Consider the following 27932-nt stretch of genomic DNA (forward strand, 5'->3'; position numbering starts at 1 on the left):
ACTCTTTGTATTTCAAAGCAGGTAGTACTTGGGTATCAATACACCTGGAACTCCAGCACGTCCAGTTTGGTGCCTACCCAAAGACCATCAGTACTGAATTCCTGTGCAAACTCAGATCCATAAAGCCATGAAGTATCTATTCTTATGGCAAAATAATTTTTTTTCCCCACTTTCAGTGCATAGGTACACTACTAAGAGTGAATGTCAGAAAATAATAGTGGTTTTAATGCCTATAACTGAGACCTCTGGCCCTGCTTTCCCTTCCCCCAAGAAAATCTTGGTGTGTCATCACTGCATCAGGATTCACTAGTGCAATAAACTCTGTCATGGTATCATTGTTAAGCTATTTTATGATGCCATTAAGGTACCATGGAAGTGAATCAGACACTGAAATCTGGCAACGAGCTCTCATACAGGCTTATAAATTACAATTCACTGTTTGAAATGAAGATGACTTAGTATTAACTATGCATACAATTACATTGTTCGCACCTCCTAGCACATCAAGAGCGACACTGTAGATTGTTATTACAGGTATATTTCTTCATTTCTAGCTACCTGAATAAAGATGAAGATCCAAAGAGAACAACGTAAGCCCCCTTAAAAGCAAAAATAAAGAGATCATTTATATTTTAACCAATGCAAAGAAAATTCCCATCAGGAATGTTTCTGAGAAAATTAAGTAGCTAAGTATATAATAACTATGAATGTCAAGTAAAACGCAGAGAAAGATGACCATCCTGAAATACTTCTGAAAGATGCTTAAACCACTTCCTAAACAAAGCTATACTATCCTCTGCCTCTAACTAATAACTTGCTGAACCATGTGCTTCTAAGCAAGCTTCACCGTAGGCTCACAAATCACTTTGGTTAGCATATATCAGTGGCTAAAGGGCATGACAAAACAATCTGGCAAAGAAAATAAGCAGCAAACAAGGGCTAAGGGATGCCCAGCATTAAGACTACTAAACTTGGTGTCAGCAAACTCAGGCATTGGATATTTTAAAATCAACAAGATAAAGCATCAAGAGGCACCTAGATGACCACAGCTGTTAGAAATTATAGCAAGATTCATTACAAAAGAGTAAGCTGGACTCCTAAAGCCTGTATTCGGTTGTCTGGAGAGAAGACCTGATTTTCAAATGGGATTCCTGAACATCCTGTACTGGTTTAAGATAAACACATTTAAGGTTAACCTGAGAAGCACAAGACGTACAGAAAAAAAAAAGCAACCACTATCATAAAAATTAACACTGTATTTAACCAATATAACCCTTCTTCTTGCCTCTGCCTTAAATAAAAGATATGTAAGTATATTTACCTTTGCTCCATGTTTATGCAGAACTTCCATGACATCGTTATGAGCTTTTTCAGCTGCAACATGCAAAGGTGTCATGAAACTGGGGGAGGGGGGGAGAAAGGAAGACATTAGTTTATAAGGAAGATATTAGTTTTATATTCCAAGTAGGACAGAGTCCTTTGGAAAACACAAAAATTTCAGAAACCTACTCTTTGTTTTTCTCATTAACATTTGCTCCCTTCCTGAGCAGTAGTTCCGTAACTTGCTTCCGCTTGGGATGCACAGCAGCCACAGCACAGTGCTGCAAAAAAGTAAATATAAATTATATTTCAACTACATAGATGATAGAGAGCTTTAAGATCCATGACTTCATCTCTTGATTACTCTGCTAAACATCAGGCTCCAAAACTTACTAACAGAATCCATCATATTTCTGCCAAAACATATAACATATTGAACAAAATACAAACTAGTGATCAATGATAAATTATTCTACTCATAAAAACAATTTTGATTTTAAGGCTATTCATCACACAAAAAGCAGTACGTTCCCAGCCACATTAACTATCAGCTGTCAGGATAAAACCAGCAGACAACGCAAGGAGGTAAAGACAAAGGGTTTGAAACAACCTTTCTACAGAGGGACTCCAAAGGGGTACATTAGGATCCTGCTGTGGTTGTCAGATTAATATGACTTTTGAACGTTGCTTAGTTTCTTTTATTTCAACATGTACTGAACTTTTTAACCTCATGGCAATTGTATTATACACCCAACTACCAATTAAGTAGGAAGCAAATGGGCTGTAAAGTTCTCTGAGAGTATCTTCTTTTCCACGCTATGAGAAAGATACATCTTTCGCACAGGGCTTTTCAAAGCTCAAGCCTGCCTGTGTGGGAACACCATACAGCCCTTTGCTAGTATTTTCCTGAATGTGGTTGGGGTCTGCCTGCTGGTTTGTCTGTGGATTTGGCACCTAGAAGTGAGCACTTGTTTCCCCCCTCTTTTTTCATTGATCCTCTGCAGAGCCTAGACTCAATTTGGCGTTTTCTCAACAGTGGATCTACCAATGCACCCCTGTGGCCTGAAATTACAAGCACAGTTCCAGATAAGCTGAACATCAGGCTTGACAGTCCGTCCAGAAATGCTTGTCTCAAGTTTCAATGTCTCAAGATGGCAGACTACCAGAAAGAAGAAATACTTCTGAAGTTTATAATGTTTACCCATGTTTTAAACCAGTAACACGTAAGAACCAGACAGTTGCCTGGATCAGACTTCTCAAAACTTTCCATTAGCAAAACAGTAGTAGCCTTTACAATGAGATAGGCCCCAAAAAGAATGCCAGTAACAACAGTACTGAAAAACATCTTTTGCTCAGTTTCAGCCTTCACTACGAAGTAACTGCCACTCAAGCTTCCGCACTGCTGTTAGCAGACCATGTCAAAGTTTTGCAAAGGGAAGCTTTGTAAATAAACATTAAGATCAATTTTGCTCCGAAGAGTGGCAGCATTTTTGAGGCTTTGCAGATAATAGCCTATCTGTATTTCCTGCCAATATGATAAACCAGCACTAGCAACACAAATACCAAAATATTGCCAAACCTCTGAGTAACACTGAGACATAGACCCGGTGAGGCAACAGGGCACAGACCCCAGTGCGCCATGGTGACAGATGCCATGCTTAGGACAGGAATAGCTCAGTTAGAGGGTACATAACCCCATCTGATCCTGGAAGCTAAGTCCTGCCACTTGGAAATCTCAAGTACAAGAGGCAAAACCTGAGAAATCACAGTCTGAACAGTGAACAAAACACTTCAATAGAGCTAAAATACCCCATTTCTTCTATCTGTCTCTGCTCCTCTCTGCCTGCTCGCTCTACAAAGAGCGCCACAGGACTACCAAATGATCATTACACAGCTGAAGAGATGCCACATATCAGCAGCTGATAAACTCAGGAAGACAAGGGTAACATCATTCCAAATTTCATATTGTCTTCATGTTCAGTCTCAAAGTATCTCTTCTCTGTCTTGCTTTGAAGTTCAGGCTAGGATGCAGAGTCCTCCATGGAGAGAACAGAGCATATGTATGCTCGGTACTTCACACGATGTTCTGATCACATTCACACTGTTTATAACACTAAAGATGCAGTTGTACGCCTGCAGCTCAGACCTACTACTGTGAAGAAAATGTTCCATTGGAATAAAGTATCATAACTATAATGGTTTTAATAATACCATCACTCCCTCTCAACTTCAAAATCTTTCTTCACTGCATCTGGATACCGGCTGTGTTCTTGGCCTTCACTATTTCTTCAAACAACGAAGAGCAGGAAACTGCCAAGAAAGTCTCAAAGACCCCTGTTTCCATAGCTAACGTGGCATTGTCAGTACAATTCCAATTCTGTAAGACCCTGTGATATACACCTAGCATCTATTTTCACCACAGTTTTACATACCCTATGAAGAAAATTTGCAATCCAAGCTTGCCCACATAAAACATGAAGGAAGAAGTGGGCCACTAAAATAGAATTTAACCTCAGAAAAAACTGCAACTGACCAACAGGGAAGGAGAAAAAAACCAAACAAAAAAAAGAGGGTGATGGGAAATAAGCAAAGGAGAAGTGCAAAATAAACATGTGAGGAGCGGCTGGAGGATTTCTGTAATCTACCAGGAAGAACAAACAAATTTATTTAAAAATTACAGTGTTTTTTCTACAATGGTGATTTAATATACAAAGTGTTTGATGGCAAATCCTCAGTCTCAGATGATTAATGTATTTTCATAGCGTAGAAATAAAACTCTCAACTAGCACTACACCACATTTATCATAAAACAAATGGATTGGCTGTATAATCTCACCAGTGCAGTCTCATGTGACTGTGGCTGCTTAAAATTAATGATCTCCAAAGCAAGTGTCTTTTTCACTTTGGCTAGGTCTGCCTCTCTGGCTGCTTGCAGTAAAGAGTGTCCTTTGAATTCATCTGTTAGAGGAAAAAGATGCATTTAATATTCAGCAACATCACATTTATAAATGTTATTGCAGAAAGGTAGCTATACTCAATTAAGAGGAAATAAGAGTATTTCTGTATGTCTTCAGTAAGTAGCTGACCTGGGACACAGAACATGAAACATGGTTTACTGAAATGAATAAAAGAGAGGGGAAGTGACTCACTGTGTAAAATTTTTATAGCTTTTCTGCATCTTATCCTCCACCCACCTGACATTAAAAGCCTATGTGACCTCTAAATTAGCTAGGTATGTGTTTAAGTGAGCAAAATGCTATTACATGCTCTTCAGAAAAAAGCATTACAGTTGCTCTTCAAGAACCTTATTGCATTTACAATGACAAATAATTCAAGGTAAAGCCTGAATAAATATAATTTATATATACAATTTATAATTTAAAGATAAAATATTAAACTATCAGTCTTAAAAGCTAACTGGCTAAGTATCTGAAGCTGGTCTGCAACAAAGATGAAAGAGGTTTTGATAGCAGCTATATCTTGTCAAGTGCGGAGAGGTAATTTTGTTTTTTTCAATGTCACATTTTGTTCAGTTCAGCAAACTAGTTTTAGTTTTAAATCCTTTTGAATTTGAAAAGGACTAAAAGTGTTTCTCTTAAAATGTACAAATGGAAGGTAGGTTAGCAAGAACGATGTGTGAGCCTGGAAACCAGAAAAGAAACTCAAACTCAGTAAATTTTTCTTTCATAAGCAAGTTTGAAATGCTGAGCTTGTTAAGAGGAGCTTTCTTCTCCCACTCTTGTTTTAATCTGGTGCATTTTTTTGATTTAGAAATAAAAATAAATAACAACTTAAGTTTTGATTTTAAATAGATTTAAAATTTCTTTGTAAACAAAGCATTACTCAAAGCACAATTTGTAATCACAAATAAATCTTGAAATAACAAATAAATGTATTATTCCTAAGGTATAAAACCAAAGAACTCAAGAGAATATACTAAATTTGTTATTTTGGGTATGCAAATACAGAATGTCCCATCAAAGTACTGTTAAAATTTGCCATAATGCTCACATTTGTGTACACATGTCAGTGGATAGTAATGGACATGAATCTTTCCCCACTCCTCTCCAGGAACTATAAATACAGAAGTAAACCAAAGTTTAAATAGATTTTATTTTTTGCTTGCTAATTTAAACAAGTGGTAAATTAACCTGCCTCAAAGCCAGAAGCATCTCCAAAGTCAGCCCAGAATAGTGAAGTAACTAAAAGATACTAATGCGCCCCTCTTTTCTCCTAGAGCAAATTTTTATGCTGTATATGATCTCACCACCTTCACATGTAAAGAATAGTGACAGTAACAACCCGGCCAGCTGTGATTGAGTAGTGCAGGATTACATTCTTACCGCATCAGGGGGCTTCTGCTACCAGAACCTAGTTCTCAAGGAGTTTTCTGTAACTTCATAACGCTTTGTTTTCATACTTGTCTCATTTAAGTATCTTTCACAGTTTATAACAATGAGAAAACAAAACTCCAGAAGAGGATAAAGGAAAAAATTCAAATTAGAGCTGAAACATTGTTTTCTAAACAGCATAAGGACTGCAAAGACTACAAAAGAAGGTGCTGGAATTTCCATCTCCAAGTTTGCACACTGAAGCTACCCCAAGTGCGATACAGAGCCTCAGTATAGAGGCTCCTACGTGACTTAACTGGACTTCAAACATAAACCCCACCCCTCTCCCCGGTCACTGATTTAGCAGTGCCTTAAACATTTTACATGTCAGAAACCCAGGCAATACCACAGACAGTGTATTAGAGGTATCTGTGTACTTCCAAGTGAGAGGCAGAGCTGCAGTGACTCTGCTGCTTTGCATCGGCTTACGAAGTAGGCACCCTTTACACCCACCACCAACTGTTTCCAGCCTGAAAACACTCACAGGTCAGTCTCTCCCTCAGCTCAGGCGTCGGAGCCATATCGACAGCACTCTTGCCGTGACAGTTGACTAACGTGGGATCTGCACCGTGACTCAGCAGGAGGGAGCAAACCTCTACACGGTTCTTGGAAGCAGCCTCGTGCAAGGGGGTAAATTGCCAGAGGTCCATAGCATTCACACAGGCGCCATGCTAGCACAGCAAAGAAAGCCTTATATTAATAAGAAATCATCTTCAACAATTAAAAGCGTTAAAACTTTCATTTCATTATAAAAATTGGTTTCATTCTTTCATATACAAATACACACAAAATTAATTACAAAAACACCTGTATACACAAAAATACTGTTGAATCCTCAAAAAAAATAATTCTGTATGAGCTACTTTTTCAGTAGAACAGATTTTCCACAGAAAAATTCAAACAAGTGAAATGCTACTATCTGCCCAAAGAAATTAGGTGGGGGATAAAACCCACATATACTATACCACAAAAAGACTTAAAGTTGCAGGCTTCTGAAATGACAGACAGAATGTCTGAAACCTGTTACTACAGGAAAAAAAAAAAATAATCATCCTTTTCAACTCTGGCATAAACAGAGTTTATACCTAACATATCTAAACACCTAACGTATCTAAATCTACAGGAATTACTTTCTATCCTTCTGCTTACCTTAAGCAACAGCTCTGTAACCTCATAGTGTCCATACGAACATGCATTATGAAGAGGCACAAGACCACTGTATGAAAGAAGGCAAATGAAAAATTTATTTAACTAGCATTTTTAAAGGAGAAGGAACAATTTTCTCTCTACCGAGAGATGAACAAAGATCAAATTATATCTAAAATAACTTTAAAATATTCAAATATTTTAAAATTAACATTCACAAACTAATGGAAAAATCTAACCTTCCCAAACATGTTACTTAAGAGTAGCATTAAAACTTATTTTGTCCTAACAGGCCAAATGTGTTTAATCTGCCATTAAGATTAGCATTAATTGGCTTTGAAATTATCTGTCTTGAAGCTGGGCGGGGGGGGAAGTCCCATTCCACATTCAATTTGCTCAAGAGAAGTCAGTGTTCTGTTTCTGCCTAAATATGAACTCTTGTTTATTTAAAATACTATGTGAAAGGCAAAACTCCCCAGATAACACTACTGTAACGCCTGGGTATATTATGAAGATATACAAATATCCATAGAAAGCAGACTGAAATTGCTGCTCCAGACTGTGGAATGACCTGGGTTTACTCTATTTTTTTAGAGTAGAACCTATTTAAGCATGCAAGATACTTTGAAGAGAGTACCTGTAATTTTTGTACAGCTATATTTCTGGAGACCATACTTAAAAATGACACTAGCCCAGTAAGTAACAGGTATCTAGTCATAAGCAAAAGCCATGCATTGAAAAGGAGATGCAAAGAGGACAATTATTACAGAGGACAAAATTAGTTTAATTCAAGCCAAGCAAGACAGGCTAGTTATGGCTCAACAAATCAGGATGCATAATACAATGAAAACAATAATTAACCCTTTACCATTTATGAAAAATTCATGGGATGATTCCCAGAATTGCAAAATCAACTCAAAGAGCATTAGGACAACAAATGTTGTTGTACTACACAACAGGGTAAACTTAATTTTAAGGTAGATGTTCTCAGAAGCAGCATTGCACTTGTCACAGGAAAGGGAAATTTGTTTTGGGGAAATTTTTCAAACTGTTATTTTCCTTGTTACTTTTCTGAATTATAAATGATGGGTGTATGTGTGTGGCAGAGACAGCATTCAGTCCACAGAGCACTCAAAAAACCTTGCCCTCTCCCCAAATGCTGGTCATCTAAGAGGACTGAGGCCTTTCTTCAAGGTCTTATCAGCAAAGAGTCACCAAAGCAATCCACCTGGCCACTTCTGCAGCATACCCTCCCCTTCTCCTTTCCAGCAGGTTGTGACTTTGTACACAACAGTAGTAAGGCAAAGAAAGGACCGGTGGAAAAAGCTGCTTCCTTGGCTGTGGTTTTCTTTGGGAGGAACTAGAAGTGATGATCATTTTGAAGATGCAGCACAGTTCCTCAGGACTGTCTCTGAAGTGATCTCATTGAAGAGAACCTAACAGATCTATAAAATCAATACAACCTAATTTAGCCCCATAACTGATAAATTACATTTATTTTATAGCCTATTTACTTATAAATTATGTATAAATAAGAAACAGCAAGGAAAAAACCCACCACACTGTAAATGTGTGATGACGCTAAATGAAGTGGGAGCTTACTGGGATGTCAGACATTTCTGAGTATGTTTGGGTTGTTTTTAAATGTAATACAATGTAAGAGCATCACTTTTCTTTCCTTCCCCTCCCTCTTCCCTGCTCAAGTTTAACTTCATTACTTTTCACACTTTTCATACTTTCCAAGTAGATCATTCAAACCTCCTTAAAGCATCTACACTGGAATTTACTACCAAGCGATACTGAAATTTTGGAAAGGTGTGAAACACCTAAAATTTGCTTAACAATGCTGGATCTACCTGAACAAGTATTGCATGCAACTCTACAGTAGGTTTTTTTGGACTTGCACAATTTGTCATCATACATTTCACAATTCTCATCAAAAAAAGTCATTACGGTGAAATGTATAGACAATAGTACTATAATTAAGTCAATCTTCAAGAGTTTAAGTATGCTTGGAACTGGTTTTGGAATTTTTTTTTCTTTTAACACTAGGCTGGACTTAGCAGAAAATGAAGACACAGCAGGTGCCTCAAGTTTGCTGATGGAGACAGAACACACACATTAGTATCTTACCTCGATGCACTTTGAATACAGAATGCAAGCCTTTAACCAGGGGACCAATTTCTACTACGTTAGGACTAAGCCTTCCTATCAGACTACTACAAGAATCATCACTTTAGATTCAGAAACATATGGCTAAGAACAACGTACAACATGTACCATTCCACATTTCTGACTGCTGCGCACTTTTTGTTGGTACCTTATGTAACTACCCTCCTTATTGCAAAAACGGTAGTTCAGCTTCTACTATATCTCGGTATTTGCTGGCAGCATCAATCAAGATAGATCTCCGAGGACCAATAGTTGTGAGCACATGAGTGATATTGGAATTACATCCATATATATTGCGACAAGAGAGACTATAGATACATTTTTCAATGCACATTTTTGCACTAAGCCCACATATCTTCTCCCCATCGTCTTCCCTAAAATAATGCTATCAGTCCCTAATTTCACAGAGTAGTTTGTGCATGGAAGTAAAGAACAGGTTCAGAAAAAAATTTTTAAAGGTGTAATAGAAGACTTCAAACAAGCACAATCACAGCTAATCTGTTACTGAGGCTCTAACAAAAGTTTATTTATGACAAACCACACTCAAGATTTTGGAAGCAAATGTTACATTCTCAGCCAACTACTTGAGATTATGCTGCATCATGAAACAGAAATAATTCTTCATCTTGATTAATACAAAACCACTGCTGCAGACAGATAATAAATAATTCATTTTACATACCCTTTGTCCTTTGCGTGCACGTCTGCACCATGCTGAAGCAGAAGTTGGACTATTCGAACTCTGTTGTAGCCTGCTGCTAGGTGTAAAGGAGTGGACTGCAAAGTAAAACAAAACAAGATGAAGAATGGGCATCACATAAATTTTAAGTCCTGCACTTTCTGCTGTTTAAGAACTCTTTGTTTCTCTTATGCACTGGATCTTCCCTTCTGTAATTAGCCAAATTAACAAATACATAGCACATGTATGCCCTTCCTGTTGTCAAACCAAATAAATGTTCCTTAAGGTGGGGAAGAATCCAGGTTTCTCCTAAGGCAATAACAAGCTTATCGTCTAAAAAATAACAGCCCAACTTCATTTTGTTTGAGGTTTTTTTTGTTGACTGGTTTTTTTCAATGCTATAATTAATTTTAAAACATTAGATGCTTTTTAAAATTCATGAGCAAATTTATGCAGTTCAGGCTGTATACTCAGGTTACAAAACTGCTTGCCTGTACACTTGTTGCAACAAGTGCACAAGAGGCGACCGCAGAACAAGAAAGAATGCATTTATCCCGTAGCAGGTATACTTGTCTTCAACTCCACACCAAAAAAATAACTATATGTGTTCTCTGCTGTAGTCTCGTAAGAGATATGGAACAAACTATGCTATTTGTAGTTCCCTGCAAAATTCACATCTCTAGCAGTAACGCACCTTGCTGCGTAACAACTAACACCTCCACCATTTTCCAAAGCTACCTTGTATGAATTTTAACTGAAAGGTGAAGTTTACAACAGTAATTCCCCTCAAAGTTTATTTTAAAAACTTTCTATTATGAAACAAATGTTGTGTTCTGTCTCAGTCCAAAGGAACTGATTTCTTACAGGCATAAGTGATGCTGTTTCCTCCTTCCCAAGGCTGAGAAGCAGAGGATTTTAAAGTGATCTTTGGTGCAATTTATTTTGTGGCATGCGACCAAACAACACGATTTTATTACAGTAAAACCTCATACATAAACACATGGGAAGACTTACATGTCTCACAGCATTAAGCCAAGTACAAATTCACAGTCAGCATTAAAACATTATTATATGGTATTACAGGTGAGATGAGATTTCACTATTATCAAGATTTAAAACAAAAAAATCTAGACAAATGGTCTCATCTGTGGTGAACAGCAGCAGATGCCATATTTCCATAAATGGTACAGATTTCCAGGAATACATATTTAGTATGATCATAACTTGGAGTAGCCTGTATTATATTTTACCACAGTTTCAACACTTTGCTGCTGTGCTCCAGAAAGGGTAACTACTTTGACATCTACACCAAGAGTCCTACGTACCACAGAGAGAACACAGCTTGTACTGTCAGAAATGACAGCACAGGGCATCTCTAAGACAGACATCTGGGTAACTCAGTTTTAGGGAAGCAGTTATTCAAGTTTGTCTAAGACCCCGCTTTGGAATTATCTATAGTCAAGATATGGACCTCCAACATTCCTAACCTGAAGATCCCTAAAGGGCCTGCAAAGTACAAAGTGCCACTGCCAACAAAATGGGTCACATTTTTTTAAGTGTTTGGCCATTCAAATCATTAAGATCTACTCTGTTTCAGAAAGGCTTCTACTACTGAATTACTAATTTGTACTGATCTAGAAGGTATTATATTCTTTTTGTATCTGCCCCTATTATAAAATAGCTGGCTTCTGCGTAAACTCTAATGAAAACATGGATAAAGATGCTGCTGCTATTAACATTAGCAGAATACTTCAGTACTGTTTATTCTGACAATTGCTTTCATTTGGTTACTAAATTCAGTTTTATCAACTGAATTAATAAACTCAGAAAACCTGAAAGCAATTTGAAATTAACTGTGGAAAAGTCAGTCTATTGAAAGGTCTAAACTCCAAAAGAAATTTGAGCAAACACTAAATCTTTGAACCCCTGCAGGATCCTTTAACCTTACTCAAACTACATCCATTCTTGTCTGCATGCTACTTCTAAAACAATGACTGCAAACTTCCAAGATTATGTTTCACTCACATTAAGCTTTAATAGGGATGTTCTCAATAAAGATACCTCAACCCTGAAGTCTTGTTCACAGCTTAAAATTAAAAGAACTCTTATGACTTAAGCTGGGACTGTGTATTTCGTGTTTCTAGGATTATGAGACTTACATATGCCAAATAACTTCATTAGAGAAAGAATCCAAAACATTTCAAGCTTATCGTTGCAAGACAAATGACGTAAGTGAAGCAAAACAGCGTCATCCCAAATCTTCACACAACTTATATCCCCACCGTTTCGAAAGATGAGCTACTTTCTTCTCCCCAAGCAAGGCCACACAGACACCACGGTCTCATGAACGACCACAGAACACCCCATCTTCCCCCAGCACACGAGGAATTAGTTATTTAGCTGCAGCCAGGTGCCTGATGTTTGCCATACTTGCTTTCTGATCCACAGCAGCTTCGAAGCTGTGTGCTGTGCTGCACGTGCATCTCCAAGAAGCAGCTGACTGTTGCATTCCTGGAAATAGGGCTGAGATCCCTGACAGCCTGCATGCTTCAACTCTGCCACTGAACCATGTCACCTGGAGGATGACAGTGCTGGAGACACAGGCAGTCAGACACGCAGAGAGGCCACTTGACTGAGGGGCAAAGAGAACTGAACACACAGCCAGGGCATGCAGCAGCAGTGATCTCCAAGGGCTGCTCCCCCGGTACGGTACCCAGGCTGGTGTATCAGAGCCCACAAGCTAGCACCAGCTGCTCTTTACTTTGGCTAGAAGATCCTTAGAAATACTGCGCTTACATATGCTTCAGGAAGGAGGAAGCAGGAGGGCCCTGCCTCAATGATTTTTTTTAAGGATTCGCGAATGCTTTTTCTCATGAGAAAGAACATTCATTAATGTTACAGACTTGATAGTTAAAAATACTAATCTGGCATTACAAACGATCATGCTAATTACAGAAACTAAGTACCTAAAAGATAACGTTGTGCTACATGAAACATTCACTATATGGTATTATTAGCCCTCAAAAAAAAAAAAAAAATCAACTGAATGATGGCAGTAAAGAGACTAACGTTTAAGATTAACACGCTGTTTATATAGCACTAAAAAAGTAGAAACTAGCTATCACAAACAGCAGTATTACAGACTGCACCTGCAAGGTATATCAAACTAATCACTTTAATATTAAGAAAAGACATTTAAATGAGCTATCAATTAACCCCTCCTCCCATGTCTTGCAATAACCAGCAAGAGACTTACTAAGCAGAATCCCTAGAGGGCACTTACCTTCCAAGACTCACATTCACAGTTACCAATCCAATCACACTGCCTCACTTGCTAGTGTAATTAAAAACAGTGCAACTCCACTTTTCTTAAGCAAAGTAGACCCTCATGTGAGATGCTTACATTATTTTAAAGTTTTATGGCAGCTGTAACTGCGGCAAAGCAGGTACGATGCATTTCAAGGAAGATCACTGTACACAAGGTGGCAATCACTGTCAACCTGTATACCTACAATTTATACTAAAGCAAGAATTTTTGCCTGCAGCCTTTTTGAAAATGTGTTGCCAGGGAATACGAGAAATGCATTTTTTAGATTTAAAAACATACATACAGCAGTTTGATACTATTTTCATTGAGCCTTAGGTATTTTCACGCTGCTTTGTTTCCAACAGCTGATTTAATGATCTCTGTTCAAGGTCAGCCGCCTTGGACTTGCTGTTCCCTGTTCACCTGCATCGAAGAAAAGCTGCCCCAAGGAATTGCCAGAGCTGCAGGCTGCTGAGCTGCTTATACTGAAACCAGAAAATTCGTTTTAACAAATTGTCCACAGGCAACAGGGGAGTGCTAGCTCCAAGCACCATCCGTTGCCCTTCCTTCCTACCTTGCTAAAGCGTCTTCAGCAGCTCTTACACGGCAACACTGCCACAGCCTCAGAAGAAAGCGGCATTTTCAGATTCAAACCATGAACTGCCCATTTTACAGGCAACTTTCAACTGTGGCATCTTATATTAAGTATTATCTGCATGACCAGTAACAGCTGCAGGAACTGTTTTAAGAACTAATATTGCCTATTCTTGCTTTCTACTACCAAAATATCTCTATAATGCTATCTGTTAACAATCTTAACCAATGTGTTTCTCTCATTCTCAAGTTGTCCTCCCAAAGGCTATTAAATATCTAAGGACACTTGTATTTTATCGTCAACTCTCCTACAATACCCTGCTGACAAAGGATGTCAAAAACAAAAAAAAAAAAAAAGGGGGGGGGGGGGGGAAGGGAAGTTTCATGTAGACTTTAATATACAAGAGTTTTGTATCTTGTCTACAATTATCTTCAGGTTTGGTAGATTTGGAAATTGCAGGTATGCAGCAAACTTTCATCTAACTTTTGTCAAACAAAACCTTTATTCTAATCAAACCATACTGCCTATAGAGAGCAGGAGCAATAAAAATAATACCAAACTTTTATAGTTTGTCTTACAAGCTCCCTTCAAAACAGTGTTTCATCTCCTCTGAATTAAGGGAAGAGCAGAGAGATTTCCAATCACAGAAGGGACCATTGTTTCACAGTTTTGCATAAAACTGTTTTGAAAGATGTCCTGATTCCTGGCAAGATAAGTATTTGAATCTGGCATACTAAGGAAAAAACCCTCTAAGCAGGCAAACAACTCTCTCTTCACTGGGTTAGAATTTATGACTGAATTTTTCCTTCCAACTGCAAGTCTGTCTGCTTGATGCTGCTCTCTTACAGACTTCTCTAAAATGAACTGCATCAATTGTGAGCGCACATCAAGAAGACATTTCAGATGCAAGTGGAATACCTCCTGTCATCACTTTATTATTCTGATTAATGGGGTAAGAAAACAAGTTCCAACAGCCTGGAAGAGACATTCCTGAACTTTTCCCCCGTGGAAATGATCTGGCTTTTCCTTTGCTGCTCAGATACCAAGTTGCATTGTAATTTTAAGCAGTGTGTCCATCTTACACCTTTATTCTTAGACTCAGTTGTAAGATCCTTGGGAAAATCTCACTGATGTTTATTTGTACAGTGCCAAGACTAGACGTATCATCACTTACAAAAAAAATTCCTTCTAGAAACACATATTTCAAATAAAATAATTATTTTATATTCATGCCACAATGCTCTTGCATACTAGGCTCTACAGAAATAAAGGTTCCTAACCTCAGCTAGAGCATGATGCTCTTCATGAGCAGGAAAGGGGCTGTCCTTCTGTTCATCAGCCACATAGCTTGTCAACTTCAGCCACCTAAATTATGCAGCTTCCTTGGTCATTTTACAGCAGCATTGAATTATTTAATTTCATGGTCAACAATTATGCTTTAGAGACAAACTTACAGATGGCTCCTCCAGGAAAACAAGTTATGACAGACTGCTGACTGTAGATGAGCTAGCTGCAACAAGTTTAAACCCTAGAGATAAATAAGCACAGAGATGAAGAGTTCAAACTACTTTTCTTATGTAGAAAACAAAACCTAAAAACACCCAAACCACAAAAAACAATTCCTAAGGACAAGGATTACAAGGTATGTAAGGAAGACATTTCTCACTTGACTGCATTTCCAGTGGTAATTTAACTGCTCCAACTTCAGAACACTTAACTGGACTGTTGAACAGGACACACTTATTAGAATAAAATTCAGAAAAACATCACGTCACAAATTTCATAGCGCTTTCTAACTAATGACAGGGAAAATTAACCTAAAAGCTCACCAATTTATAATCTGCAAGTCACACAGCATCTTAATTCAGAGCTCTAGTATATCAGATGATCTCTTTAAGGGAGGAAAAAAAAATATCTACTGTTTCAAGCTGTAAACCAGCAAAGACAAAACCAGCTTAATTCCACATACACAGTAGTGCTAGGGCAGAGCATCATTGGGTGAGAGTGAGGTTTTCATGAAGAGCAAGAGAGAAATGCTTGCATTCCTTTTCATTCTGTCACTTGGCAGGAGAATAAAGAAGTAGTCTGCATGAAAAAAATCTTCCTTGTAACTGAATACCTTTCAGACATTTATTCAGGTATTGTACCACCGAAGTTATGGTATAAAGACCAGAGCAGGTCAGATATCAGGAATGGCATACCTCCTAGAAGCATTTAGAAATGTCTACCAGCTACCAAGCATTGCTTTGTGGATCACAGATCGAAGGAAAATTTCTCTCTGTATTCAACTGTGGTTTCTGCACGGTTAGAATGTTATTTTCAAATTAAGAGTTGGACACCTCCAGATCAGGCATAAACTGGAGGAAAAGTTAAGAATATAAATATAAAAGCGAAATGGAAAAATTAATAAAATGGCTGGAGTTAAAAAGAACAGGGAAAGCAGAATAAAAACACGGCAAAATACACTGACAGAATAAACCCTCATTTGGAAAAGGTTTACTTAGGTGACAGACAAGGACTCTTCTGCTCCTAATCCCCCTAATCTGTTCCTTCTCAGAGGGCTGTAATGTCCAATCTGGCCTTTGAGGGCCAATCCAAATTTCTGACCGTACCTCTGAACCTCAAGACTGCATGACAAGGTTTGGCATCAGTTCTACAGATTAACACAGTGACCCTGTTGTGTGGCAAGGTGGCTAAGTGTTGGCAAATAAGGCAGGAGATTTATGAGAGAAGAGCTTTTTCAATCACACAGATGCCTGGAACAGGGAAGGACAGAGAAGACAACAGCATCATCTTGCACAGGGGTAGAGAAAGAAACAACCAGAGAGTCTCTGTCTCTTAGAGGTTAAAAGAACGAAGAAAAGGAAATGAGTGTTTTCACATTTCTGCTCAGGAACTCCTCCTGCTAGTCTAGGAACAGTGCCACCACAGAGAAGGTAGGTACGTGGAGGCAAACAAGATATGCCCAAAAGCAGGAGATGGTAAAGGGCAAAAGATACCTTTTCTGACAGGACAGAAAATGTGCAAGCACTGCAGGATCACAGAAGAGAAGAACATTTTGTCTGCAGAGGCAAGCATAAGAGGGATTCTTGAAGATGACCATGCAAAAACTTTATTGAATCCCAGAAGAAAACCCCAGTCTACCTGCCCAGCAGGTTTTGCCAATGACACTTGCCTTTCAAAATTATGTACATTGTACCTTTGACACCAGGAAGACAAATCCTTAATCCACGTAGATAGCTCTGAAAGCTATTCTTTTAACAGTAGCTATATATAAAAAGAAAGTAACTAAAATTGATTACTTCAGAGAAAAGGAAACAAAGTCAAACCTGAAAGAGCATCATTACCTGGCAGAAAGAGAGCTAGAAGAAAGGCCAGAAGAAAAAGAGACACTGTGAGACAGAAGGCAGGCAACCATGTTTGGAATGAACTTTAAAAGCAAATACCAATCTGATTCCAAGAAAAAGCAGGTATGGCAAAAGGATAAAAGTGATCTCAGCTCCCCAGATACTAATTAGGAAGCTTAGTTCCCTAAGTTGTTAAGTTCCATACTAAATTGCTGCAGCGACTGACCTAGAAGCAGAGACTAAGAGAGAAAAGGTAAAGGGCTGGGAGAGACACGTAAATCTTTAAGTGGGAACACCACCTTGTCCTTTGATCTTAGGGTTTCACAAACAGTAGGTACCATAAACAGGGTACTAGTGATCCTTGACCTCTTCCTAACCAGGAATGAAAACACTACAGCCGCCCCAAACTCTTCCCTGTTTTACTTACATGTATCTTAACCTACCACCCATTTGGTAAAACAGTTCCACAGAGCATGTGTCAGAAAAGCTGAGCAGCATCCCTCAAAAAACTGTTCCTTACAAGAATCTCTTCCATTTCTACATGGAAGTGATGAAGGCTTGGCTAGGGGTGGAATTGCAATATGAAAAAGAAATTCTGGAGCTTCTACCATGAAGCAACATTTGCAGTTTTCCCAGATTCAGAAGCACAGACTAGATTAGATCTCTGGCAGCACTCTGACATGGAGATAGAGACTCTGAGATGGATTATCAGAGAAGCAGGGGAGTATATGTTGTTTCTTTGGCTATAGATGCTGGCAGTTGAGGGAGTAGTGGCTTGCTGAGCTACATAAAGATGAAATGACAGTAAAGACCCACTCTCTTCTCCTAAAGGAATGTTATTTAACACTGAAAGGAGATGTATATTGCCTTACAGATATGGCAGAACACTACAGAGGAATTACAGTATTATTGTGTCCAGGACGGCTATTTTTGTTGCTTCTTTCATCACCCGGAATCTGTCAGAAATACAAGTCAAAAATGGACAAGTCTAGGGTGAGGCACTGAAGCACGACCGGCTCTTGCGGAGGCAAAGGCAAGAAGAATAAACTGCCCTGCAATGCTGTTAACTGAAGTCAAAGGGTATTCAAACCTCCAGCACTCCAAGCAGCAGCTAGCAACCCCTGCTAGCTGGGCTGGTGGACTGAGCTCACAGGCACGCAGGATCTTCTCATGTCAACAGCTGGAACTTTTATTTGCTAAATCACACAAGTTCAGCGCATGGGGAAGAATAGATGCTACCGTAGCTGTTGGTCTGAGCAACAGGGCACAGACAGCCAAGGTTCTGCGGTGTTCTTGAGAGCACCTCAGTGCCAAGCCAGCACAGTCTGCAGCCCAAATCTCAACCTGTCAATCCTGTCAAATTGCAAGCTGCAAACGCTTATCGCTCCAGGAAAGTAGGACAAGACAACTTTCTCCCCTCTTCCAGGACAGATACATACACTTTTATCTGTCCTGACGGCCAGTGTCAGAAGCTATAGAATCCTGTTCTTTAATAATTTGCTCAGGCTGCTGTTCCTCTTTTTAATAAAATATTTTGGTGTTGCTCTGGCAGCACAAGTGTTAACAGTTAAGGCTCCTCTCCAACCAGTGGTGCCAGACAACTGGGGAAGGCCTGCATATAACATTAAAATAATTTGAAGAGGATGCAGACTGGAATAGAGAACCAAAGCTCCACTGTTTTGGTTTTTTTTTTTTTGCTGTTTCAGTCTCTTTCCATTTGCTATCAAAATCTTGTTCCTACTACAGTCAACTAAATCTTTTACTCCCTTTTGATTCCTCTTACTATTTTTACTACTTCTCCTACTCCATGTTCATATATTTACTTCGCTTCTCCTCCTTCCCCTTCCAACTAGAAACTTCCCAGGCTTTAGTTCTTAAGATTTTCACATTGAGAGAGAAGAAAAGGTTCTCTGAATATATTAATTTGACTGTCCCCTCTACTAACATGACATTCAAACCAGCACTTCACTCACTTTATTGAAAGTGGGGTCAAAAACTCTGTTAAGAGCAACACTTGCAAACCGATAGCATTTCAGCTCCAGTGCTTAGCGTGAAATAAATATTTATGCCTTATATTTTGGAATTAAATTAAAACATGAAACATAAAATAATTCATAAAATCAAATATACAAAATGGTTTTTTTTGTATTACAGTCATAATTGGCAAATTTTAGAATTTAATGTCTTTATAATCCAGTCAAGAAGACTTCATTGTTCCTTTGAAGTAGAGCCTTGCAAAATACTGGAAAAAAGGCAGAAAATTTATCTTGTACTTCCTTTTAGTATGTTCCAAAATTGAAAAGTTATGGTTATTAGAATATGAATATTCTAAAAGAATTTCATCTGTAAGAAATAAGTCTTTTGTAAGTAGAAGTGTATTATATTACTTAGAAAAGATTAACCAAATAACCTCAGTTTTCTTGTTCATCAATGACATATCCGTCATCAATTACAACGCCCTATTTTGGCATTTTCCTCCCTTTTTATTGTGCATATGCTGCCTGCTCAGTCAACTTACACACCAGTTTTATAAATGGTTATGTAAATATACCTCTCCTTGCACGTAAGTATTTGTAGTCGCTTCCATTTAGAACTAAACCGATCACTAAATTACCCACATAACCTACGAAGTCAATGATGGGTTGTATTAGCAAGTGATAACTGATGTGCTGAGAGAAATCAAGAGGCAGCAAGGACAGAGAACAGAAGCGCTTTGGGTGACTTAACAGGTAAAATGTTTGGATGCTATCGGTGACTGTTGTAGAGAAGTCGGCTAGGGAGGCCACAGGAGTAAATGCAGCTACTGAGCTAGTACCAAGTAACAAGAAATACCTGGTGCAAAAACCTCACAAAAACCTTGCAGCAGAAGATGCTCTTTAACAGTGACTGTAACATACTTGGTTTCAACTTATCTCCAGGGGAAATGCATAAATAATCCAGCACGACTGCGCTAACCTTCAGAGAGTGGAGCTATGAAAAAATTGGCAAGTTTTTTAATGATAAGGTAAAAGTGGTAGCTAAAAGAATTAAGCCCTTATAGACAGCATAAAGACTACTAAAGGAGACAGTAGGGGAAACGCTGTGCTAACGCATCTCTTCTGTTAGGAAGAGCCTGATGAAGTGAAAGAAGCCAGTGAGTATGACTACCAGCAAACTAAAAGATTAGAAATAAGAAGGCATCATTCAAAAAGCCAAATGTACAAGCTGAAGAAAACCACATGGACCATAAACTCCTGCAGGTTAGAGGTAAAAATACAGTTAGACAGGCAAAAACAGTTTAAGCAGTAACTAGTGAAAAGAATTCAAGCCAGCCACAAATCCTTCTTTCAACCCCCCAGAAGCACAAAATCCACCAGACAGTCCAGTGGGGCAAGGTGATACTAAAGCAAGAAATGGAGCTTTTGCAGGTGAGAATTCATTGTGGAGGAACTAAAAGGAACTCTTTGCATGGTATACATCTTAGAAGAAAGAAATAATTACCATACCAGGACCATGACAAGTAAGCACATGCATATTTTAGAGCATGGTGAAACTTCACAAGAGATCTGTATGAAACCAAATTAAGCATAAAAGAGGTAGTGGTACCTGTAATCAAAATGAACATCAATAAGTTGTCAGAACAGGACCGCATTCACCCAAGAGAGCACTGGAGAATGGAACAGGTGAATTACTAGTGGTACCTGACCTTCACTTAAGGTTATCTTGGTACATGAAGACCTGAAAGTTGCAAACCAATCATTAAAACGTGTTTGGGGAAACTACAGGCTGTAATCTTGATATCTGCACCAGGAAAACAACAATCTAGTAAGCCAGAATTAGTTGGACACCTGGATAAACACGATCTGCTTGGGAAGAGCCAAACCGTGTTAAGGCAAGTTTCACTTTTAAAACTCTGGGGAGTTTTCTGAAGCAGTCAACAAGCACATGCATAAGGGTAATCCAGCTCACGCAGTCTCCGTGGCCACTCCACAGGTTTTTAACTAAATCCTCACCAATAGTTTTTAAGGAAGATGATGTTAGGACCTGAGACAGTTGCACCATAGCATGCAGAGATGGCAAACAGAGAATACAGCAAAGAATACAACTAAATGATAGGATAACAATAGAGGGAGGCCACAAAGTACCCTAGTATCACATTCAAAAATGAAAAGCAACAAGAAAGCAGAGTTGTTTAACCTCTCAGTATCTCTCATACTATTTTGAGATTTTGAGAGGGAAGTAACACCAAAGGATAGAAATAGCACCTACAGTATTCACTACAGTCAACCATGTAAAGAAATCAAATGCGTGTAGTTCACAGATTGAGTTGCAACATTTCAAATCAAACAGAACCTCAGCAAACTGTGGAGGAAAGGATTCCACTCAAGATCACAGCAGAAGAAACATTATCAGTACTTGACTTCTGGATGCTCTGTGAGCTAACAGAACCAAATCCAGACCACAGCATTTAGTTAATGTGCATAAAATATTAAATGGCAGTTCTGCCCAAATCTGCCAGTTTGACTTGTTTTCTCGTGACAGTAGATAGGTAATAGAGTAATGCAAGAAGCCATCCCCTGCGTGAAGCTAATCTTCAAGGAGAAACAGTTCAGGTATAAAAACCTCACAAACCTTTAATACATTTGAATGTTTCCTGAAGAGCACATTGATTAAGACCTAACAAATGAGATTTCCTGATTTTTAGAGAACAACACAGAGAGAATGACTACAGAGTAAACAATTCCTTTCCAGTCCTTCAAGAGCACAATTTCTATTTGTGGACAGGATAGACTTCACTTCAAATAATTTCTGAAGAAAATGAAAACAGGTGAAGGGATATTCCCTGAAACTTTTGGAGGAAAATATTTAAGAAGTCATAATAGAAACTTAGAGCGGGTAGATCAGTTTTACATTTTATTAAAAAGGTACCATCATTGGCTATAGAGGGTCTTAAGTGACACCAGGGACAGAAATTAAGCCAAGTCATCCATGCTGTACAAAGTCAGGGGAAGGATCAGGCTTGGCTGATGAAGTAAGATGGGAGCACAGCACAGGAAAGAGCTTAACCTGTCACCATTTCAGACATGCATGACTCAGAACTATCTCTTTAAACAAACAAAATGGTGTTTTAAAGGCAAAATTATGGCCATTTTTAAAATGTTCTCTTTATGTGTGTACTGCATTGGCCACTTCCACCCCAGACACATCACAGACATTACAGCATTTGCTTTGTAACCTTTTTGCAGTGTTGGAAATGTCATCTTCTTCACAGTGCTCCATTACCTAAATCCAGGAGAGACCTTTAATTTTGCATGCAGACTTCGATGTGAAGTATTTAACTCAATTACACAGAAGTATAGCTATAACTGAAAAGAGTACAAAAATGTCTGTATCCGATCTACAATACTTATCATGCCCACTGAGGCACGTATTAACTAAGGAAAGAGTTGCTTAGGAGGACTTTAGTCCATCTTCTTCCCTCCATGAGCCCTCCTAATTACAGCGCACACAGGGACAGGCTATAAGGTTGTCAAGCTCTTCATCCAAACCAAACCTGGGAGTATGGACCATACAAATACAGTACTGTGGGGCACCAAGGTATGAGCTCTGGAGATCAAACCCCAGCTGCTCTTTTTCACTCAGTTCACTCAGGTACTGTGAATGACTTCATATCTGAGGTGGGATAACAGCATATATAGGTCAGTTGCCATGGAGAAGCTGGCATCTGATGACAAGTTCTCCCATGACTGCATACAATGCCCATATCCATATGGGTCACCACTGAGGCTGCAGAATAACACAAATAATTTTAGCACTTGCAGAATGCAGCCGTCACGTGAACACAGCAAACAAGGATTTTAAATTTCAGATTTTTAAAACAATAAGCTCTCAGAATAACATTTTTGGTTTAAACAGGATTAGCTGTGCTTTCTGCCCTCCCTCAAAGCCCAGAAAATCAGCTTGCAGAAACAGGGGAGCGCTGACACATGTCTTCCCCTAGCCAAGTGCGTTAACTAGCTGTACCTTTGAGACAGACACATACAGACGTAAATATACACAGCTCGGTATATATAAAGGTAGTAGATGAATACATATGTAAGTATATATAGGCATATATATACACACCTATATACTTTTAAATTTATATATATATATGCAAATATACATATTCACACCCCTAGATATACCTTTGATACACACGCGTTTCATGAAAAACATTCAAGATCAGTGTCAAAAACTACAGTATTTAGAAGCCATCAGACAGGGCCAACTTTATGTTAAAAAACATTAGCTAACAAAGCACACTGTTATTGCTTATTTTGATAACTGCAGTTTCAGAAAGCTGTTATCATGCATCATGAAACTTCTGGCTAATCTTTGCAGGACCACAAATGAAGAGCCCCAAATCCGCACTTTTCCTACCCACAAAAGTAGGTTTATATACGGTACTTCAAAACCAGACTAACATTCCATGCTAGAAAGTGGCAAGCAAGCACATTCAGCAAGGGCTTATTTCCCCAGTTATTCTGGAATAGCTGTTTTGGATTTACTCTAAGTGGAGCTGTCTTTTCCTGAAATAAAATGACATTTTCTAGTTAAACAATTCTTTATATTCTTTTATTTTAATTTTATTAGACTAATCAAAGAGAAAGCACTTGTTCTGAGCAAAGAGTATATGCAGTCAACTGTTAATCTGGTTTCAGTGTATGATTCCTTTGCTCTTCTCTGCACAAGTTATTTTTTGTTGTAGATAAGCCTTGAGACTAGAGACTTTTGATATATCTACAAATACCACAAACAAACAATGCATACCAGCAGAAAAAGCTCATAAAATTTTGTGGAAGATAAAATGCAAATTGTGACACTAGATAATATGAGTCCGCACTGAGATTCAGGCATACCCTTGCAATGACAAAAATGCATCACTTATCTCTTCACCTCTATTGCTCAAATTGGCAGCTTTTGTCTGTAGAAAAGTACTTTCACAACACTTAAACACTTACTATATTTGAAAAAATTTCTTCAAAGACGTTCTATACTCATCTGAATATAATCTGTATGCCATAAATTTATAGAACAGACCTAAAGGTTTACGTGGTATTAGTTTTCATTTTTATTACTGTAGCACAAGAGAAATGCACAGAATTGTAAAGGTTTATATAGTGTCACTAGCACACAATTTGTTCACAAGTCTTGCAACACACAGCATTTTTCTTCAACCCCCAGCTCCTAGAGCCAAGATGAGTACAAGAGAATCTAAACCTCTACTCAAGTTTGTAGGTTTAGTAACTGTAAAGAAAAAAACTTGTGAAAACATGGATTGATTGCTCCATAAAGACTCAGAAATTGAAAGGCATACCAATTTTCTTTTGAACTGCAAGAATTTTCATTAAAATGGTTGAGAACAACCAGAAATCTGGAACACAGGCTGGAAAATCCACTTACCAGCAGCAAATTGGAGACTCCCTGGTAAGAGAGAACATAACTCACCTCCTCTTACTACAATTCAATTCCTGTATCTTACCCCTTTGTTTACAGGCTGACCCCTCAACAGAGAGAAAGAAGCAGAGGAAGCAAGAGAAGGAATCTGCAACCCCATCCAACAGAATATTACTTAATTTACTTGGTATCAGGGATGTCCCCTAGCAGCGGGGCACAACACCCTCTCCACAACACGCACGCACGATCTTGTGCTGTGGTTGCTTCAGGCCAAGGATGCTGGTACTCAGCACTGCATTGCAGACCTTTGCAGAGTTGGATTTCTTACATGTTTATCCTGCATCCATGAATCTGGATGATGCTGTGCACAAGAAAAAAATGAATGTCTGTACGGGAGAAGAGAATGGGCTGAAGAAACAGCTTCAATCAAAACCAAGAGGCAAGTACGTCTCCTGCAACTCACAGTTTAATGCAAAGGCCTGCTGCTGGTATTCTGGATCCAGGGTTGTCTACATTTGGTTTGGAAAGGTGTAACAACAAAGGTGTAAGAGAGGCAGAATACCAAGTAATAAGGACTGTTACTGGGAGCTGTTAAGGACCAAAACATGGGAATAAACAAAGAAAGGGACACTAGGAGCCAGAAGACTACAGTGAAATAAAATGAAGTAGGACTGCATGCACGTTAGAAACTGTCTTTTAATAAATAATTGCCTGTTAGTTTTTTCCATGGCATCACTGCTTCATGCACAGTGCTGGACGGTCCTGCACTAGGAAAGGATGGAGGTACCTTGTTTGCAGGAACGCCTGTTCACCTCTTGTAGAAACTCCTGAGTTTCTAGTTTCTAAGGAGCAACACAGGGGGGGAAGGTGCAGGAAGGAAAACAATGTAGCTGTAGAGCAATTACATCCTGTGTTGCCCCCTGGTAGTAATTCTTGCTTGGTGTTGAACAAGTACCCAAGACCAAGCTGTCCACAGGTAATGCCATGGTATTCTCCATTTTTCATATGGTTCATAGAAAAATGTAAATACAAATGTAGCTGCAACAGATCAACGGAAACTATTTTCAACACATGAAGCATGTAATGAAGCATGCATTTTATTTTCCTGAAAAATAATTGTTCTGTGCTCCAAAGAGCTCAGAATCTCATATATGTGCTCTACTTTGAAAGAGACGAACCTTGAGAAAAGGAGCAAAACAAACTGGTTTTTGAGTAACTCCTGACCAGAGGAGTTGGGTTCCCTTGCATGAAGAAAAAGTTTTATTCAACTGACACCTGAGTATTTTAGCAGTGGCATGATCTGAGCATGTGTAATATAGTATAAGACCAGGATATTAGATGCCAGCAAAAATCCAACAGCAAAACAAAAATCGAACCTGCCATTGCTAATGGCTACCATGTCAGCTGGAAGCAGTTCACTTTGCAAAGCTGTCAAGAAGTGATGTGAGAAGTCAGACTTGCAGAGAAGAGTTCTCATCTGAATTACTAAACCCAATGCTTCCTTATTAGCTCAGATACTTCTGAATTTTAAAAATGAAGGCAACATCGATTTCTTCCTGAAACACCTTTGAAGCGTCCGCAGCAGCTTTCCAAAGGAAATGAGAGCCTAAGGGCTTCAACTCAACCTGCGACCATGATACGTTCTATTTTAAGCCTGTCTCTTGCCACTAACTACTGGATTTGGTAAACTGTGACTGTCATAAGTCAAAAATCCAGCTCCCGTGACAAAATTCAGCTGTAGCTTCCAGTAGCAGACAGGAACCTGTTGTTTTAATGCAGTTAAAAACATGTTTTGAAAATTCATCCACAACTGAGTACTGAAAAGGGCAACCCCACAAAAAAAAAAAAAAGTTGAGGGAAAACAACAGAGGTTGCAATGCAAGTCTCCAGAGCCTACTTAATTTACGTAAATAGACATGTAAATAGGTGGCTTGGCTTTTTAACAGCGTTAGAAGTTCAATACCACCTGTTAACTTCAGTACTGTAGCCTGTCTTCTTAAAGTCATTACTCCTATTGATTACATAAAGACCAAACAGCCTGGCAGAACTCAGAGGCTGGACACAGTGAAATCTCAGATCCATTGGGAATATGCAGGTGCCGTGCATTTTGTCTGTTTTGACAGAGCAAATACTTTGCAAATCAGTCTAAACAGAAGTGATGTAACACATGAATTTTAGGTTACATACAACACTGCATCCTAACAATTTTGTGACTTGTCACTCTATTAAAAAAAAATCAAAGCAAGATTAATTGGCATGGAAAATCACTATTATATTTCATCTCAGGCATTGTTTTTTAAAAAACAAACAGAGCAGTTTCCAAAAAAAACAATAAACAAAAAACCAATAAACAACCCCAACCACAAAAACAGTTCTTGTGAAATTTTACCCCTGTGTAACACTAACTTGCATACACTGCACCATATAGCTCTGCACTGTATAGTCACTACTTGTGCACTATTATTTGTGCCCTCATATATATTCAGCAGGCACATAAGCCAATATTTACTGAAAAATCAACCATTACTTAGCTCAATGAAATAGCTGTTTCTCTGAGATGTTATTGTTGATTTTCCTTGGTCATCAAAAAAACCTTCCCATAAGTTACCTAGATCCTTGGTATGCAGGAATGCTCTAGCTCCTGTAAAATTTGCTCTTTTGCACCAGTTCTTAATTTTTCACTCCAGAAAATAATTGCAAGACTAGCAACAGAGAATGACTTTCCTCTTCAGGCAACAGCTGAAGAGCTTCAGTAATGTGAACATTTCAACAGTGCTCATAATCTATATAAACTGTGAGCTGGAGGGGAAGAAGCAAGTTCAGCTCTTACTCCTATTCAGTCTTTGACCTCTAGGCTAAGTAAACAGATGGAGTGATGGTTATCAGCACCAGCTATAACTGTTGTAGCAGCATGGACTGCTGTCCAGTAAGAACCAGACTCTGGCTATCAATACTTTTCAAAAGGCTGCAAGCAGTGCACAGAATGCACCAAGTCTTTGTTATGTCCAACCAGACCTGGTTTCAAACCAGTGAGCTAATGCTGGCATTTTCCATCCTTTCTATCCGTTCTGTGAAGCACAATCCCACAGCAGATGTAGTGTTTGGGAAATCCAGGAACTCCAGATGTTAATATGCATGGGACACAGAAGAGATCCCCAGGGAAAAAGGAAAGTTAAACTGCATACAGCAATGAAATAAGCAATACTGTGATTCACAATTTCCTGACTACCCTGCTATTCAGTTCTAGTGCAATGGGTGTTAGATGACAACTGCTGGAAAGCCACACTCCAAAGCATGAAAAACACACTACTATCATCTGCTATACAGAAAAAATATAATTACCCATTCAGTACTGGGACTCTATTTCCTCATCTACAAAGCTAAATGTTTCTCTTATCAGAGCAGTGCTGGACATCTCAAATGTGCAAAGCCGAGGAATGCACGAACTGGAGAAACGCGTACACAAGAGTTTGTGGTTGTAGCTGTACTGCAGAGTACGAACGATGCTGACAATCTCAGGCTGCTCTGCAGAGCCTGCGCTTCCTGGCCCAGACAG

The 27932-nt window shown here is 38.7% G+C and overlaps 1 protein-coding gene across 3 annotated transcripts in view; it reads right to left on the minus strand.

The window, feature by feature from the left end:
* Window positions 1-27932, minus strand: part of TNKS (tankyrase) — a 141175-nt gene that overhangs the window by 34837 nt on the left and 78406 nt on the right. For all 3 annotated transcript variants that reach the window (XM_055794475.1, XM_027779937.2, XM_055794477.1), the window contains exons 6-11: window positions 9712-9806; window positions 6861-6927; window positions 6196-6382; window positions 4157-4278; window positions 1510-1601; window positions 1322-1400 (exon numbers count right to left, since the gene is read on the minus strand). In XM_055794475.1, the coding sequence (XP_055650450.1) occupies window positions 1322-1400; window positions 1510-1601; window positions 4157-4278; window positions 6196-6382; window positions 6861-6927; window positions 9712-9806 (642 nt within the window). The remainder of the gene's footprint in view (window positions 1-1321; window positions 1401-1509; window positions 1602-4156; window positions 4279-6195; window positions 6383-6860; window positions 6928-9711; window positions 9807-27932) is intronic.

The sequence above is a fragment of the Falco peregrinus genome, chromosome 2, assembly GCF_023634155.1.
Source record: "Falco peregrinus isolate bFalPer1 chromosome 2, bFalPer1.pri, whole genome shotgun sequence".
NCBI classification, from domain to species: domain Eukaryota; kingdom Metazoa; phylum Chordata; class Aves; order Falconiformes; family Falconidae; genus Falco; species Falco peregrinus.